The 15,798-nt window shown below is 46.3% G+C and overlaps 1 protein-coding gene across 4 annotated transcripts in view; it reads left to right on the top strand.

Annotated features, from left to right (window-relative positions):
• The window catches only part of aplp2 (amyloid beta (A4) precursor-like protein 2), a 193,430-nt gene that overhangs the window by 138,052 nt on the left and 39,580 nt on the right, over positions 1–15,798 (top strand). For all 4 annotated transcript variants that reach the window (XM_078205111.1, XM_078205109.1, XM_078205112.1 and 1 more), the window contains one exon: positions 13,159–13,233. In XM_078205111.1, coding sequence (XP_078061237.1) covers positions 13,159–13,233 — 75 coding nt within the window. The remainder of the gene's footprint in view (positions 1–13,158; positions 13,234–15,798) is intronic.

Here is a 15,798-nt window from a genome sequence, read left to right as displayed (position 1 = left end):
TTGTTAAAACTCTTACTGTGTTCTTCCATTGAGCCAGTGTCTAATCCAATTTACTACCTCCCCATGTATATCCAGCGACTGAACCTTCCTAACTAACCTCCCATGAGGGACCTTGTCAAAGACCTTGCTGAAATCCAGGTAGACAACATCCACCGCCTTCCCTGGTAACATCCTCGAAAAACTCTAATAGGTTGGTCAAACATGACCTACCACGCACAAAGCCATGTTGACTCTCCCTAATAAGTCCCTGTCTATCCAAATATTTGTAGATCCTATCCCTTATCACACCTTCCAATAACTTGCCCACCACTGACGTCAAACTTACTGGCCTATAATTTACCGGATTTCTTTTGGAACCTTTTTTAAACAGCGGAACAACATGAGCCACCCTCCAATCATCCGGCACCTCCCCCGTGAATACTGACATTTTAAATATATCTGCCAGGGCCCCTGAAAGTTCAACACTAGCTTCCCTCAAGGTCCGTGGGAATACCCTGTCCGGTCCTGGGGATTTATCCACTCTGATTTGCCTCAAGACAGCAAGCACCTCCTCCCCTTTAACCTGTAAAGGTTCCATGACCTCCCTACCTGTTTGTCCTATTTCCGTAGACTCCATGCCCGTTTCCTCAGTAAATACGGATGCAAAAAAATCATTTAGTATCTCCCCCATCTCTTTTGGTTCCATACACAGTGTACCACTCTGGTCTTCAAGAGGACCAATTTTATCCCTCACTATCAAGAGGAGATATCAGGGGTAAGTTTTTCACTCAGAGGGTGGTGGGTGAGTGGAATCGGCTGACGTCGGTGGTGGTGGAGGCAAACTCGTTGGGGTCTTTTAAGAGACTTCTGGATGAGTACATGGGATTTAATGGGATTGAGGGCTATAGATAGGCCTAGAGGTGGGGATGTGATCGGCGCAACTTGTGGGCCGAAGGGCCTGTTTGTGCTGTGGCTTTCTATGTTCTATGTTCTATCCTTTTGCTCCTAACATACCTATAGAAGCTCTTTGGATTTTCCTTCACTCTGTCTGCCAAAGCAACCTCATGTCTTCTTTTAGCCCTCCTGATTTCCCTCTTAAGTAGCTTCTTGCACTTTTTATGCTCCTTGAGCATCTGATCTGTTCCTTGCTGCCTGTGCATTTCATACAACTCTCTCTTCCTCTTAATCAGTGTTACAATCTCCCAGGCGAACCAAGGTTCCTTATTCCTATTTACTTTGCCTTTAATCCTGACAGGAACATACAAACTCTGCACTCTCAAAACTTCTCCTTTGAAGGCCTCCCACTTTCCATTTACATCCTTACCAGCGAACAGCCTGTGCCAATCCACACTTCCCAGATCCCTTCTCATTTCATCAAATTTGGCCTTTTTCCAGTTCAAAACTTCAACCCGAGGACCAGATCTATCCTTATCCACGATCAGGTTGAAACTAATGGCATTATGATCACTGGATCCAAAGTGTTCGCTCACACTCACATCCATCACCTGCCCTAACTCATTTCCCAATAGGAGATCCAATATCGCATCCTCTCTAGTTGGCACCTCTGTATACTGATGTAGAAAATTCTCCTGAACACATTTTACAAACTCTATCCTGTCTAAACCTTTAACAGTATGCGAGTCCCAATCTACATGTGGAAAATTAAAATCCCCTACTATCACAACTTTGTGTTTCTTGCAGTTGTCAGCTATCTCTCTGCTGATTTGCTCCTCCAATTCTCGCTGACTATTGGGTGGTCTATAATACAACCCCATTAATGTGGTCATACCTTTCCTGTTTCTCAGCTCCACCCATAGGGCCTCTGTAGACAAGCTCCCTAATCTATCCTGCCTGAGTACCGCTGTAACATTTTCCCTGACCAACAATGCCACCCCCCCACCTTTTATCCCTCTGCCTCTACCCCGCCTGAAACATTGGAACCCTGGAACATTGAGCTGCCAGTCCTGCCCCTCCTGTAGCCAAGTTTCACTAATGGCTATAATGTCATATTTCCATGTGTCTATCCACGCCTTCAGCTCATCTGCCTTCCCCACAATATTCCTGGCATTGAAATAGACACACCTCAAAAGGTTATTTCCACCACACTCAACCCTTCCATTTGTGATTTTGCTTGAACTAACCTGTCTTTTTACCCCTGCTCCACTATCTGCTCTGACACTCTGGTTCCCATCCCCCTGCAAATCTAGTTTAAACGCTCCCCAATAACACTAGCAAACCTCCCTGCAAGTATATTGGTCCCCTTGTAGTTTAGGTGTAACCCGTCTCTCTTGTACAGGTCCCATCTGCCCCAGAAGAGGTCCCAATGATCCAAGAATTGGAAACCCTGCCCCCTGCACCAGTTCCTCAGCCACGTGTTTATCCGCCCAAGCATCCTACTCCTACCCTCACTGGCACGTGGTACAGGTAGCAATCCTGAGATTACTACCCTCGGGGTCCTGCTTTTTAACTTCCTTCCAAGCTCTTTGTACTCACTCTTTAGGACCTCCTCACTCTTCCTACCTACGTCATTTGTACCGATGTGTACCACGACATCTGGCTGATCACCTTTCCACTTTAGAACGCTGTGCACGTGATCAGAGACATCGCTGACCTTGGCACCTGGGAGGCAACAAACCATGCGGGAGTCTCTGTCCCGACCACAGAACCTCCTGTCCGTACCTCTGACCATTGAGTCCCCTATCACTGCTGCTCCTCTCTTCTTCCTCCCACCCTTTTGCGCTGTAGAACCAGACTCAGTATCAGAGTTCCGGCTGTCGCAGCTTGTTCCAGGTAAAGCATCTCCCACAACAGTATCCAATTCAGTATACCTGTTGTGGAGGGGTATGGCCACAGGGAAACCCTGCTCTGTCTGTCCTTTCACATTTCCATTTCCTCTCCTTACAGTAACCCAATTTCCTGTGCTCTGCTGCTTCCCTAAAGCTACTACCTCCCTAAAGCAACTGTCTATAAACTCCTCATTCTCCCGAATTAGATGGAGGTCATCAAGCTCCATCTCCAGTTCCCTAACACGCTTTGCTAGCAGCTGCAGCTGGATGCATCTTTTGCAGGTGTTGTCATCAGGGATATCGGAGGTCTCCCTGATCTCCCACATCCTGCAAGAGGAGCATTCCAACATCTTACCTGGAAAAAACAAGAATAAACTTTCTGGGGGAAAAAAACCTACTCGCAATTTTGCCTGTTCTCGCCAAAGCCCATTGAGCCAAAGCCCTTCAGCTCTCACTCTGCTCCCTGCTCACTCCGCTGCCCGCTCTCAACGCTGCCCGCTGAATAGTGCGGCCTGCTTTTAAACCTCCCGCGCGCTAAAATGTTTGCTTCTTTTATAATGTTTGCTTCTTTTGATCACATCTCTTTATGGGGAGATTTAACAAATGGAAAGGAAGTTCATTTAATTCTTTGTAACTATTGATGAAAAACTGCATTCAGAATGAGCATCTCATTTTCCCAAAACTGTGTGACTTGAATGTGTAAGTCAGTAATACGAAGAAGGGGGCCTGAATGATAGCCCTTTCAGCATTTATCCCACATTTAAACAAATCATTTACTCTATCATTGTTTCATGTAAGGCCTTGTTTTGTTATCCACTGTCAGTTCTTTGAAAGGAAATATCAAATAAATAGGATTGATATTGATGGGGCGGCACGGTAGCACAGTGGTTAGCACTGCTGCTTCACAGCTCCAGGGTCCCGGGTTCGATTCCCGGCTCGGGTCACTGTCAGTGTGGAGTTTGCACATTCTCCTCGTGTCTGCGTGGGTTTCCTCCGGGTGCTCCGGTTTCCTCCCACCGTCCAAAGATGTGCGGGTTAGGTTGATTGGCCAGGTTAAAAAATGCCCCTTAGAGTCCTGGGATGTGTAGGTTAGAGGGATTAGCGGGTGAATATGTTGGGGTAGGGCCTGGGTGGGATTGTGGTCGGTGCAGACTCGATGGGCCGAAGGGCCTCCTTCTGCACTGTAGGGTTTCTATGATTTCTATGATACAATGAAACAGACTGATGTATCAGATTTTAGTAATCCGAGATTATTTGATCTCTTGAAATAACTGTACTACAGTAACTTATGATCACCTTATGATCATCCAAAGATCTGCGGGTTAGGTTGATTGGCTATGCTTAAATTGCCCCTTAGTGTCCTGAGATGTGTAGGTTCGAGGGATTAGTGGGTAAAATATGTAGGGATGTGGGGGTAGGGCCTGGGTGGGATTGTGGTTGGTGCAGACTCGATGGGCCAAATGGCCTCTTTCTGTACTGTAGGCTTTCTATGATTTCTATGACCTACCGAGCATCTTCACCTACATCAGTACCACAGATTGCTAACACACAAGCACACGTTTGTCTTGGAACATAAGGAAGTCTTTTTTATTTAGTAGAACTGTGAGCTTTCTGCTGGTAATGAAGCATTTTGTGCCCGGGTGCAGCAAGTTTTGGATAGCATTCCGACTTGGGCTGATAAATGGCAAATAACCTTAGTGTGACAAAGTCTGTGTTCCATCTGTAAGTGCCAGGCAATGATCACCTCCAATAAGGGATATACTTGCGTTCCCTTGACATTCAATGGTATTGCCATTACTGAATTTCCCACCAACAAATTCCTGGTGGTCAACAAAGAACAGTACAGCACAGGAACAGGCCCTTCGGCCCTCCAAGCCCGTGCCACTCCCTGGTCCAAACTAGACCATTCTTTTGTATCCCTCCATTCCCACTCCGTTCATGTGGCTATCTAGATAAGTCTTAAATGTTCCCAGTGTGTCCGCCTCCACCACCTTGCCCGGCAGTGCATTCCAGGCCCCCACCACCCTCTGTGTAAAATACGTCCTTCTGATATCCGTGTTAAACCTACCCCCCCCCTCACCTTGAATCTATGACCCCTCGTGAACGTCACCACCGACCTGGGAAAAAGCTTCCCACCATTCACCCTATCTATGCCTTTCATAATTTTATACACCTCTATTAGGTCACCCCTCATCCTCCGTCTTTCCAGTGAGAACAACCCCAGTTTCCCAATCTCTCCTCATAACTAAGCCCTTCCATACCAGGCAACATCCTGGTAAACCGCCTCTGCACTCTCTCTAAAGCCTCCACGTCCTTCTGGTAGTGTGGCGACCAGAACTGGACGCAGTATTCCAAATGCGGCCGAACCAACGTTCTATACAACTGCAACATCAGACCCCAACTTTTATACTCTATGCCCCGTCCTATAAAGGCAAGCATGCCATATGCCTTCTTCACTACCTTCTCCACCTGTGACGTCACCTTCAAGGATCTGTGGACTTGCACACCCAGGTCCCTCTGCGTATCTACACCCTTTATGGTTCTGCCATTTATCATATAGCTCCCCCCTACGTTAGTTCTACCAAAATGCATCACTTCGCATTATTTGGATTGAACTCCATCTGCCATTTCTTTGCCCAAATTTCCAGCCTATCGATATCCTTCTGTAGCCTCTGACAATGTTCCTCACTATCTGCAAGTCCAGCCATTTTCGTGTCGTCCGCAAACTTACTGATCACCTCAGTTACACTTTCTTCCAGATCGTTTATATAAATCACAAACAGCAGAGGTCCCAATACAGAGCCCTGCGGAACACCACTAGTCACAGGCATCCAGCCGGAAAAAGACCCTTCCACTACCACCCTCTGTCTTCTGTGACCAACCTCCCTAAACCTGGTGTTGTGAGACTTCTTACTGTGTTCACCCCAGTCCAACGCCGGCACCTCCACATTCTGTGACCAAGCCAGTTCTTCACCCATCTAGCCACCTCCCCCTTTATCCCATGAGATCCAACCTTTTGCACCAACCTACCATGAGGGACTTTGTCAAATGCTTTACTAAAGTCCACATAGACGACATCCACGGCCCTTCCCTCGTCAACCATTCTAGTCACTTCTTCAAAAAACTCCACCAGGTTAGTGAGGCATGACCTCCCTCTCACAAAACCATGCTGACTATCGTTAATGAGTTTATTCCTTTCTAAATGCACATACATCCTATCTCTAAGAATCCTCTCCAACAACTTCCCGACGACGGACGTCAAGCTCACCGGCCTATAATTTCCCAGGTTATCCTTCCTACCCTTCTTAAATAACGGGACCACATTAGCTATCCTCCAATCCTCTGGGACCTCACCTGTGAGAAGTCTCACAACACCAGGTTAAAGTCCAACAGGTTTATTTGGTAGCAAATACCATAAGCTTTCGGAGCACTGCTCCTTCGTCAGATGGAGTGGATATCTGGCTGTAGAGATTTGCATTCTAATTAGTATTCTGTAACTTGATTTCTGTGTCTGTGCACTGTTTGAGAGCAGATATCCACTCCATCTGACGAAGGAGCAGTGCTCCGAAAGCTTATGGTATTTGCTACCAAATAAACCTGTTGGACTTTAACCTGGTGTTGTGAGACTTCTTACTGTGCTTACCCCAGTCCAACGCCGGCATCTCCACATCATGACCTCACCTGTGTCCAGATACGAGACAAAGATTTGCGTCAGAGGCCCAGCGATTTCATCTCTCGTCTCCCTGAGCAGCCTGGGATAGATTCCATCAGACCCTGGGGATTTGTCAGTCTTTATATTCCCTAAAAACCTAACACTTCCTCCCTTGTAATAGAGATTTTCTCTAACGGGTCAACACTCCCCTCCGAGACACTCCCAGTCAACACATCCCTCTCCTTTGTGAATACCGGCGCAAAGTATTCATTTAGGATCTCCCCTACTTCTTTGGGCTCTAAGCATAATTCCCCACTTTTGTCCCTGAGAGGTCCGATTTTTTCCCTGACAACCGTTTTGCTCCTAACGTATGAATAAAATGCCTTGGGATTCTCCTTAATCCTGTCTGCCAAGGACATTTCGTGACCCCTTTTTGCCCTTCTAATTCCTCGTTTGAGTTCTTTCCTACTTTCTTTGTATTCCTCCAGAGCTCCCTCCGTTTTTAGCTGCCTGGACCCAACGTACGCCACTCTCTTCTTTATGACCAATCCCTCAATTTCCCTGGTTATCCACGGTTCTTGAATCCTACTCTTCCTATCCTTTTACAGGCACATGCCTATCCTGCAGCCCTAACAACTGTTCCTTAAAAGACTCCCACATGTCAGATGTGGATTTACTCTCAAACAGCCTCTCCCAATCAACAGCTGCCAAATTCTGCCTAATCCCACTAAAGTTAGCCTTCCCCCAATCCAACACCTTACCCTTGGGACACCACTTAACCCTTTCTATCACTATCCTAAAGCTAACAGAATTGTGGTCACTATTTGCCACATGTTCCCCTACCGAAACTTTGAAGACCTGACCGGGCTCATTCACCAGTATAGCCCCCTCTCTAGTCGGGCTATCTACATATTGTTCCTAAGAACCTTCCTGTAGGCATTTTACAAATGCCTCCCCATTCAGACTCCCAGCCCTACGCGATTTCTAGTCTATACCAGGGAAATTGAAGTCTCCCACTACAACAACCCTATTTTTCCTGCACCTATCCATTATCTCCTGACATATCCGTTCTTCCACTTCCCTTGGGCTGTTAGGGGGCCTGTAGTATACCCCCAACACAGTGACTGCGCCCTTCCTGTTTCTGAGCTCCACCCACAGTGACTCGTTACACGACCCCTCTGAATTGTCCTCCCTCTGCACCGCTGTAATATGCTCTCTAACTAATACTGCTACTCCCCCACCTCTTTTGGCCCCTCCTCTGCCTCGCCTAAAACACTTGTACCCCGGAATATTCAGCTGCCAGTCCTGTCCCTCTTTCAACCAAGTCTCTGTCACAGCAACCACATCCAAATTCCTCGTAAGCATTAAGGCCCTAAGTTCGTCTGTCTTACCTGCTAGGCTCCTTGCATTGAAGTAGATGCACTCCAGACCTCCAGGCCCAGTGAGGTCATCCTCCCCCAGAGTGCTCTTCTTCTTTGCCAGCCTTGTCCTGGCCCCAAGCTCGTCCCCAGCCTCTACACTTGTAGACATAATTTTTTGATCCCCACCCCCCTGCCATATTAGTTTAAACCCACCCGAACTGCACTAGCAAAACTCCCAGCCAGGATATTCGTGCCCTTCCAATTTAGTTGTGACCCGTCCTTGTACAGGTGCCCTCCTCTCTTGAAAACTTCCCAGTGATCCAGGAATATGAAGCCCTCCCTCCTGGACCAGTCCTTTCGCCAAGTGTTCAATTGTACTATCTCCCTATTCCTAGCCTCACTGGCCCTAGGCATTGGGAGCAGCCCAGAGATTGCCACTCTGGAGGCCCTACTTTTTAGCCTATTTCCCAACTCCCTGAATTGCTCTCATAGGATCCCCCTGCTCTTCCTATGTACGTCATTTGCACCAATGTGTACAATGACATCCGTTTCTTTATCCTCCCCTTTTAATATGCCTCCTATCCGCTCGGTGACATCCAGTACCCCAGCACCAGGTAGGCAGACTGCCATCCTGGAGTCCCGTTCGCACCCACAGAATCGCCTGTCCGTGCCTCTAACCGACGCATCCCCCATCACTATTGCTCTCCTAATCCCTCTCTTTCCTTTCCGGCCACAGAGCCTGACTGTGTGCCAGTGACCTGGTCACTGTGGCTTACCCGTGGAGAGTCATCCTCCTCCACACTATCCAAAACAATATACCTGTTTTGGAGGGGGACAACCACAGGTGGCCCCACCACTAATTGCTCACACCCCTCCCCCCTCACACCTGTCGCCGAGCCCTGGACAGCCACTGGAATACTCTCTGGTACGTTACCCTTATGACCCTTACTCCTCCTAACTGTAACCCACGTGTCTTCCCCCTGAGGCCCCGGTGTAACTACTTGCCTATAACTCATGTCTATTTGTCTCTCATTCTCCCTGACTAGACTAAGGTCATCAAGCCGCTGCTCCAGTTCCCTGACGCGGTCCCTCAGGAGCTGCAGTTCCACGCACCTGGCGCAAATGTGAACCTCCGGGCGGCTAGGTTTTTCCAGGAACTCCCACATCCCACACCGCAAGCAACAAACTGGCCTATCACTCATAGCTACCCTTTTCCTTTATAGGAATGGAAAAAAAAACGTACCCCGCTTCGCCCTTTCCCCCGAAGTGGCCAGAAACTTAACTGGACTGACCAAATAAATACATGACTCAAATTGTTTCCAGGGGAAAAACCTCTTCACCATTGGAGTCATACCTAACACAAAGGAAGATGATTCAGGTTGTTCGCGGTCAATGGTCTTCGTCCCAGGAATTTTTTGCAGGAGTTCCCCAGCATATTGTCCAAGGTCCATGAATCTTCTGCTTCATCAGTGGCCTTCCCTCCATCATAAGGTGGGGATGTTTGCAGATGACTGCCCAATTCTCAACACTATTCTCAATTTCTCAGATACTGAAGCAGTCCATGCCCATTTGCAGCAAACCTGAACAATATTCAGGCTTGGGCAGATAACTGGCAAGTAATATCCATTGCACATAAGTGCCAGGAAATGACCATCTGCAACAAAGAGAATCTAACCATCTCCCTTGTTGACGTTCATTAGCATTACCATAGCTGAATCCTCACTACCGACATCTCAGGGGTTCTATTGATTAGAAACTGAACTGGTCTAGGCGTTTAAATATTGTGGCTACAAGAGCAGGACAGACTGCGAATTCTACAGCGCGTAACTCACCTCCTGACTCCCCAAAATGGGCAGCACGGTGAAAGAGTGGTTAGCACTGCTGCCTCTCAGCGCCAGGGACCTGGGTTCAATTCCCACTTGGGTCACTGTCTCTGTGCAGTTTGCACGTTCTCCCTGTGTCAGCGTGAGTTTCCTCCAGGTGCTCCGGTTTCCTCCCACAGCCCAAAAGATGTGCTGGTTAGGTGCATTGGCTTTGCTAAACTTTCCCTCAGTTGGGCGGCACGGTAGCATAGTGGTTAGCACTGCTGCCTCACAGCTCCAGGGTCCCGGGTTCGATTCCCAGCTCGGGTCACTGTCTGTGTGGAGTTTGCACATTCTCCTCGTGTCTGCGTGGGTTTCCTCCGGGTGCTCCGGTTTCCTCCCACAGTCCAAAGATGTGTGGGTTAGGTTGATTGGCCAGGTTAAAAATTGCCCCTTAGAGTCCTGGGATGTGTAGGTTAGAGGGATTAGCGGGTAAATATGTGGGGTGGGATTGTGGTCGGTGCAGACTCGATGGGCCGAATGGCCTCCTTCTGCACTGTATGGTTTCTATGATTCTATGTACCCGAATAGGCGCTGGAGTGTGGCGACTAGGGGATTTTCACAGTAACTTCATTCCTCTGTTAATGTAAGCCTACTTGTGACCCTGATAAATAAACTTATAAACAAAGTCTGTCTTCCATCTGCAAGGCGCAAATCAGGAGTGTGATGGAATACTGTCCACTTGCTTGAATGAGTGCAACTCCAACAACACTCAAGAAGCTCGACACCATCCAGGACAATGCAGCTTTTTTGATTGCTAACCCTTCTACAAACAATCACTCCCTCCACCACCGACACAGTGGCAGCCGTGTGTACCATCTACAAGCTGCACTGCAGCTACTCACCAAGGCTCCTTTGACAGCACTTTCCAAACTTTCAACCTCTACCGAGGTGGACAAGGGCAGCAGATGCATGGGAACACACATCTGCAACTTGCTGCAACTTCCTGTGCAAGCCACTCATCATCCTGACCTGGAAATATATTGCTGTCGCTAGATCAAAATCCTGGAATTTCTTTACAGCACTGTAGGTGTTCCTACACAACATGTACTGCAGCGTTCAAGAAGGTAGCATAGCACCACCTTCTCAAGGGCAATTAGTAAAGCGCAATAAATACTGGCCAACTGAAGTGAATAATCTGACACTTTTGGTCTATATCTCTTTGTGGCTTCTCTGTGTTCTCATCACAGCTTATTTTTCCACCTTACTATGTATTGTCAGAAAACTTCGATACATAATTTGTCTCTTCATCTAAATAATTAATATAGATTGTAAATAGCTGAGGACCCAGCATTGCTCCTTGCAGCATTCCACTAGACACAGCTACCAATATGTTATCCTCAACACTATAAACTTTTACTTTCCACAGTAACCTTTGATGTGGTCGCTTATCAAATGCCTCTTGGTGAATACAGTACATTCACCGGTTCCCCTTTATCCACAGCACATTACTTCAGAAAACTCCATTAAATTGGTTAAACATGATTTATTTTCATAAAATCATGTTGACTGTGCCTGATTATCCCATATTTCTCAAAGAGCACTGCTATAACATCTTTTCAACATTTTCCCAATGACAGCTGTTAAGCTAATTGATCTGTTGTTTCCGGCTTTCTGTCTCCCTTTTTGAATAAAGGAGTTACATTTGGTATTTGCCAAATTAATGGCACCTTCCCTTAATGTGAGAATTTTGGAAAATTAAAACCAACAAATTGACTGTTTCACCAGCCGTTTATTTTAAGACGCGAGGATGAAACCCACCAGGATCTGAGGAATTGTCAGCCCCGCAGTTCCACAAATTTTCTCAGTACCACAAATTTTCTTAATACCACTTCCCCGGTAATTGTAATTTTCTCGAGTTCCTTCCTCCCTTCCATTTCTTGATTTACAGCTATTTCTGGGATGTTACTTATCTTCCTGTGAAGACTTTTTGTTTATTCATTCGTGGGACATGGGCGTTGCTGGCTGGCCAGCATTTATTGCCCTTCCTTAGTTGCCCAAGGCCAGTTGAGAGTCAACCACATTGCTGTGGCTCTGGAGTCACATGTAGGCCAGACCAGGTAAGGATGGCAGGTTTGCTTCCCTAAAGGACATGAGTGAACCAGATGGGGGCAACTAGACGAATACATGAATAGGATGGGAATGGAAGGATATGGACTCCGTAAGTGCATACTGTTTTAGTTTAGTTAGGGCATCATGATCGGCGCAGGCTTGGAGGGCCGAAGGGCCTGTTCCTGTGCTGTACTTTTCTTTCTTCTTTATTACAGTGCCCCCCAATTATTACATTAACTTTGTAAAAAAACTCCAATAGTTTCTTGTTTGCTGCAATGTCTAACTATATAAATACTGTTCAGGGAGGCTATAAACTAGTCCCAGCACCATTTTCTGGTTCTTGCCATTCCAAATCATAGTATTCTACTTAATGTCCTTGTGTCATCCTTTCCTATCAAGGCTACTTCACTTCCTATGCCACTCTGTCTGTTTTTATGAAATGTTGTGTCTCCCGGAATATTGTACACTGGGCCTGCCTCACAGCACCAGGGACCCGGGTTCGATTCCCGGCTTAGGTCACTGTCTGTATAGAGTTTGCACATTCTCCTCGTGTCTGCGTGGGTTTCTTCCAGAGGCTCCGGTTTCCCCTCTCAGTCCAAAGATATGCAGGTTGGTTGGATTGGCCATGATAAATTTTCCATTAGTGTCAGGGGGATTAGCAGGGTAAATATATGGGGTTACAGGGTTAGGGCCTGAGTGGGATTGTTGTTGGTGCAGGCTCGATGGGCCGAATGGCCTCCTTCTGCACAGTAGAGATTCTATGATTCTAATATTGATTCCCCAGATCTGGTCACTAAATCTTTGCGATGGCTTCTCCAACTTGCGACAGTTCCTTATACCTGGGAAACATTTTGGAAATCTCCTTTGCAACTCCCTCATTCTTCCTAAAGTGTTGGGTGCAGTATCACATAATCGTTACAGCACCAGGGAGGCTATTCAGCCTTTTGTGTCTGCACTGGCTCATCAAATGAATAATTCACTTGGTGCCATTCCCTGACTCCCTTCCCATCACGCTGCACCTTCTTCCTTATCACCCGCCATTTTTCTTATTGGAAAAATTCTCTGTGCTGTGCCACACAGTGGACAAAAGGAAAATATTAATGATGTGGGAGAGAGGGAAATACATTTTCAGGTTGCTGACCTTTCACTGATGCCGTCTGACCTCTGGAGTATTTCCAGCATTTGTGTTATTTCAGATGATAACAGATTGCCCTGCTGATTGTTGTAACACTTGTTCCATTATGGTGGACTTGGTCACTGTAATGATGGATGTCACTCCAGGGCCACTGACGTCACCGTTATTTCAATGGTCTTTGAAGCCTGTAGAGTTGATTATTTTAGCAACGTTTCTGATTCTTGGATCTGTGCCATTGGCTGTTGTTTTTTTTTCTCTCTGTTAAGAACTCTTTGGGGCAAATATTTCTGAAGTTCCCCAACTGACTTTAAAATTTTTGCTTCTAAATTAGGTAAGAGAGGAGTGGGAAGAAGCTGAACGACAAGCGAAGAACCTGCCAAGAACAGAAAGACAGCTGTTGGTTCAGGTATGAGCACATTCCCGTGTGATCATTGTTACTTTAGAAGCTCAGGTTTGTGTTCTGTTTTTGCTGTGTGGAATTCTGGAAAAGTAACCCGTAGCAGCAGTCTGTTTAGAAGAATTGTTTAGCAAGCTGTTTGTGTTTTTATTGCCTGATGGTGACATCTTTTAAGTGAACTATATCCTGTGCCATTTTCACATGAAAATGCAGTGTACTCTCTCCAAATTAGCTATTAAGGTCAGAAGTGGGATGTTTACTGATGATTGCACAATATTCAGCATAATTTAGGGCTCCTGAAACAGTCCATGTCCATATGCAGCAACACCTGGACAACATTGAAGCTTGGGCTGATAAGTGACGAGTAATGTGCCCCACACGTACGACGCAATGACCTCGCCAACAAAAGAGAATCTAACAATCTCACCTTGACATTTAATGGCATTACCATCATTAAATCTCCCACTGTCAACATCCTGGGGAGCAGTGAATGAGTAACTTAACTCCTGACCCCCCAAAGCCTGTCCACCGTCTACACATCACAAGTCAGGAGTATAATGGGATACTCTCCACTTGCCTGGATGAGTGCAGCTCCAACAACGCTCAAAAAGCCCAGCATCATCCAGCACAAAGCAGCCCGGTTAATTGCTACCCTTCCATAAACATTTAATCCCTCCACCAGCGACGAACAGCAGCAGTCGTGTAGACCATCTACAAGATGCTCTGCAGCAACTCACCAAAGTTCCTTAAGCAGCAACGTCCAAACCCATGACCACTATCAGCTAGAAAGAGAAGAGCAGCAGTTACCTGAGAATACCACCACCTGTAAGTTCCCCTCCAAGCCACTCACCATCCTGACTTGGAAATATATCGGCCGTTCCTCCACCTGTTGCTGGGTCAAAATCCCCTGACAGCACTGTGGGTGTACTTACACTATACATGGGCTGCAGCAGTTCAAGAAGCAGCTCTCATCCTTCTCAAGCAATTAAGGATGGACAATAAATGCTGGCCTAACCAGTGATGGCCACATCCCAGGAACAAATAAATAAAGTTACAAGACTCCAAAGGAAAGAGACCACTGTATTAATGCGCAGCAAGGTGTTCAATTTTTTAAAAGCCCAATATCAATGCTGCCTTGGACTCCTTAGTTTATTCTCCCTTGGCCTACTGCTTGTTGTCTAAGATGGGCAGTTCTAAATGTCCATGCAGTAAAAACCACCAGTATAGGTGGATCATCCCTTCCCCTTTGAACATCACATTTTGTTTGCACTGTGAGGTTAGTACACCATTGGGTTCTGACTTGAGGAGTAAAAGTAATACAGTTCAATTCAGAGCTTTCCCAAATCTATTTCAACTTGATCCCACTGGTTATTTGGCAACTTCAGATTGTGGTCCAGAATTTGATAAACCTGTAAATTGCGGGGAATACTGGTTTCTCTAATCTCTTTAAGAGGTGGTAAATTCCTCATTGTGGAAATTGAGAGCCAGGGTGTTTTTTTTAAATCCACAGTTTTGAAATGACTAAGAGCAATCTCCTGTCCTGTTAGAACTAGCCCTGAACACGTTAATGGCCCAGAACCTAAATTCCATGACTGCCAAGGACCGTACTTCCTGTGGTTAGTCATAATGGAGTATGTGTTCGCAGTCCCACTGCAACTTTGCTGATTAGTTGCCAGCTTGTCATCTTTTTGTCCTGCCTTGTAGCTGATTTTTTACAAAAAAAATGATTCTTGGGATGTGGACATCGCTGATAAGGCTTGCATTTATTGACCTCTAGTTACCCTTGAGAAGGTTGTGATAGGCCACCGTCTGAACTGTTGTGGTCCATATGGTAAAGGTATTCCTACATTATTTTATATGTATTTTTACATATACATATTTTATTTTTTATATATATATTAGGAGCAAGAGAGTAACTAGGGAAAGAGTAGGCCCACTCGAGGATAAAGGAGGGAGGTTATGCGTAGAGCCAGAGGAAGTCAGTGAGATCCTTAATGAGTACTTTGCATCAGTATTCATCAAAGAGGGAGACATGAGGGATGTTGAGGTTAGGGAAGTGTGCATGAATACTTGCAGGCAGGTCAGTGTTGGGTGTCTTGAAATGCATTGAGGTAGGCAAGTCCCCAGGGCCGGATGGGATCTAGCCCAGGATACTGTGGAAGGCAAGGGAGAAAATAGCTGGGACTTAAACAGATATCTTTGAATCCTCTTTGGCCACAAGCAAGGTTCCAGAGGACTGGAGAATGGCCAATGTTGTTCCATTGTTTAAGAAGGGAATCGGAGACAATTCAGGTAATTATAGGCCGGTGAGCTTGACGTCCGTGGTGGGGAAGTTGTTGGAGAAGATACTGAGAGACAGGATTTATTCACGTTTGGAAGTGAATGGACTTGTTAGTGATAGGCAGCATGGTTTTGTGCAGGGAAGATCATGTCTCACCAACTTGATTGAGTTTTTTGAAGTTGCAACAAGAATGATTGATGGGGGAAAGGCAGTAGATGGTGTCTCAATGGACTTTAGTAAGGCATTTGAAAAGGGCGGCACGGTAGCACAGTGGTTAGCACTGCTGCTTCACA

Source organism: Mustelus asterias, unplaced genomic scaffold, assembly GCF_964213995.1.
Source record: "Mustelus asterias unplaced genomic scaffold, sMusAst1.hap1.1 HAP1_SCAFFOLD_564, whole genome shotgun sequence".
Lineage (NCBI taxonomy): Eukaryota > Metazoa > Chordata > Chondrichthyes > Carcharhiniformes > Triakidae > Mustelus > Mustelus asterias.
The sequence above is the reverse complement of the archived record's forward strand: the minus strand, read 5'-3'. Positions and strand labels throughout refer to the sequence as shown.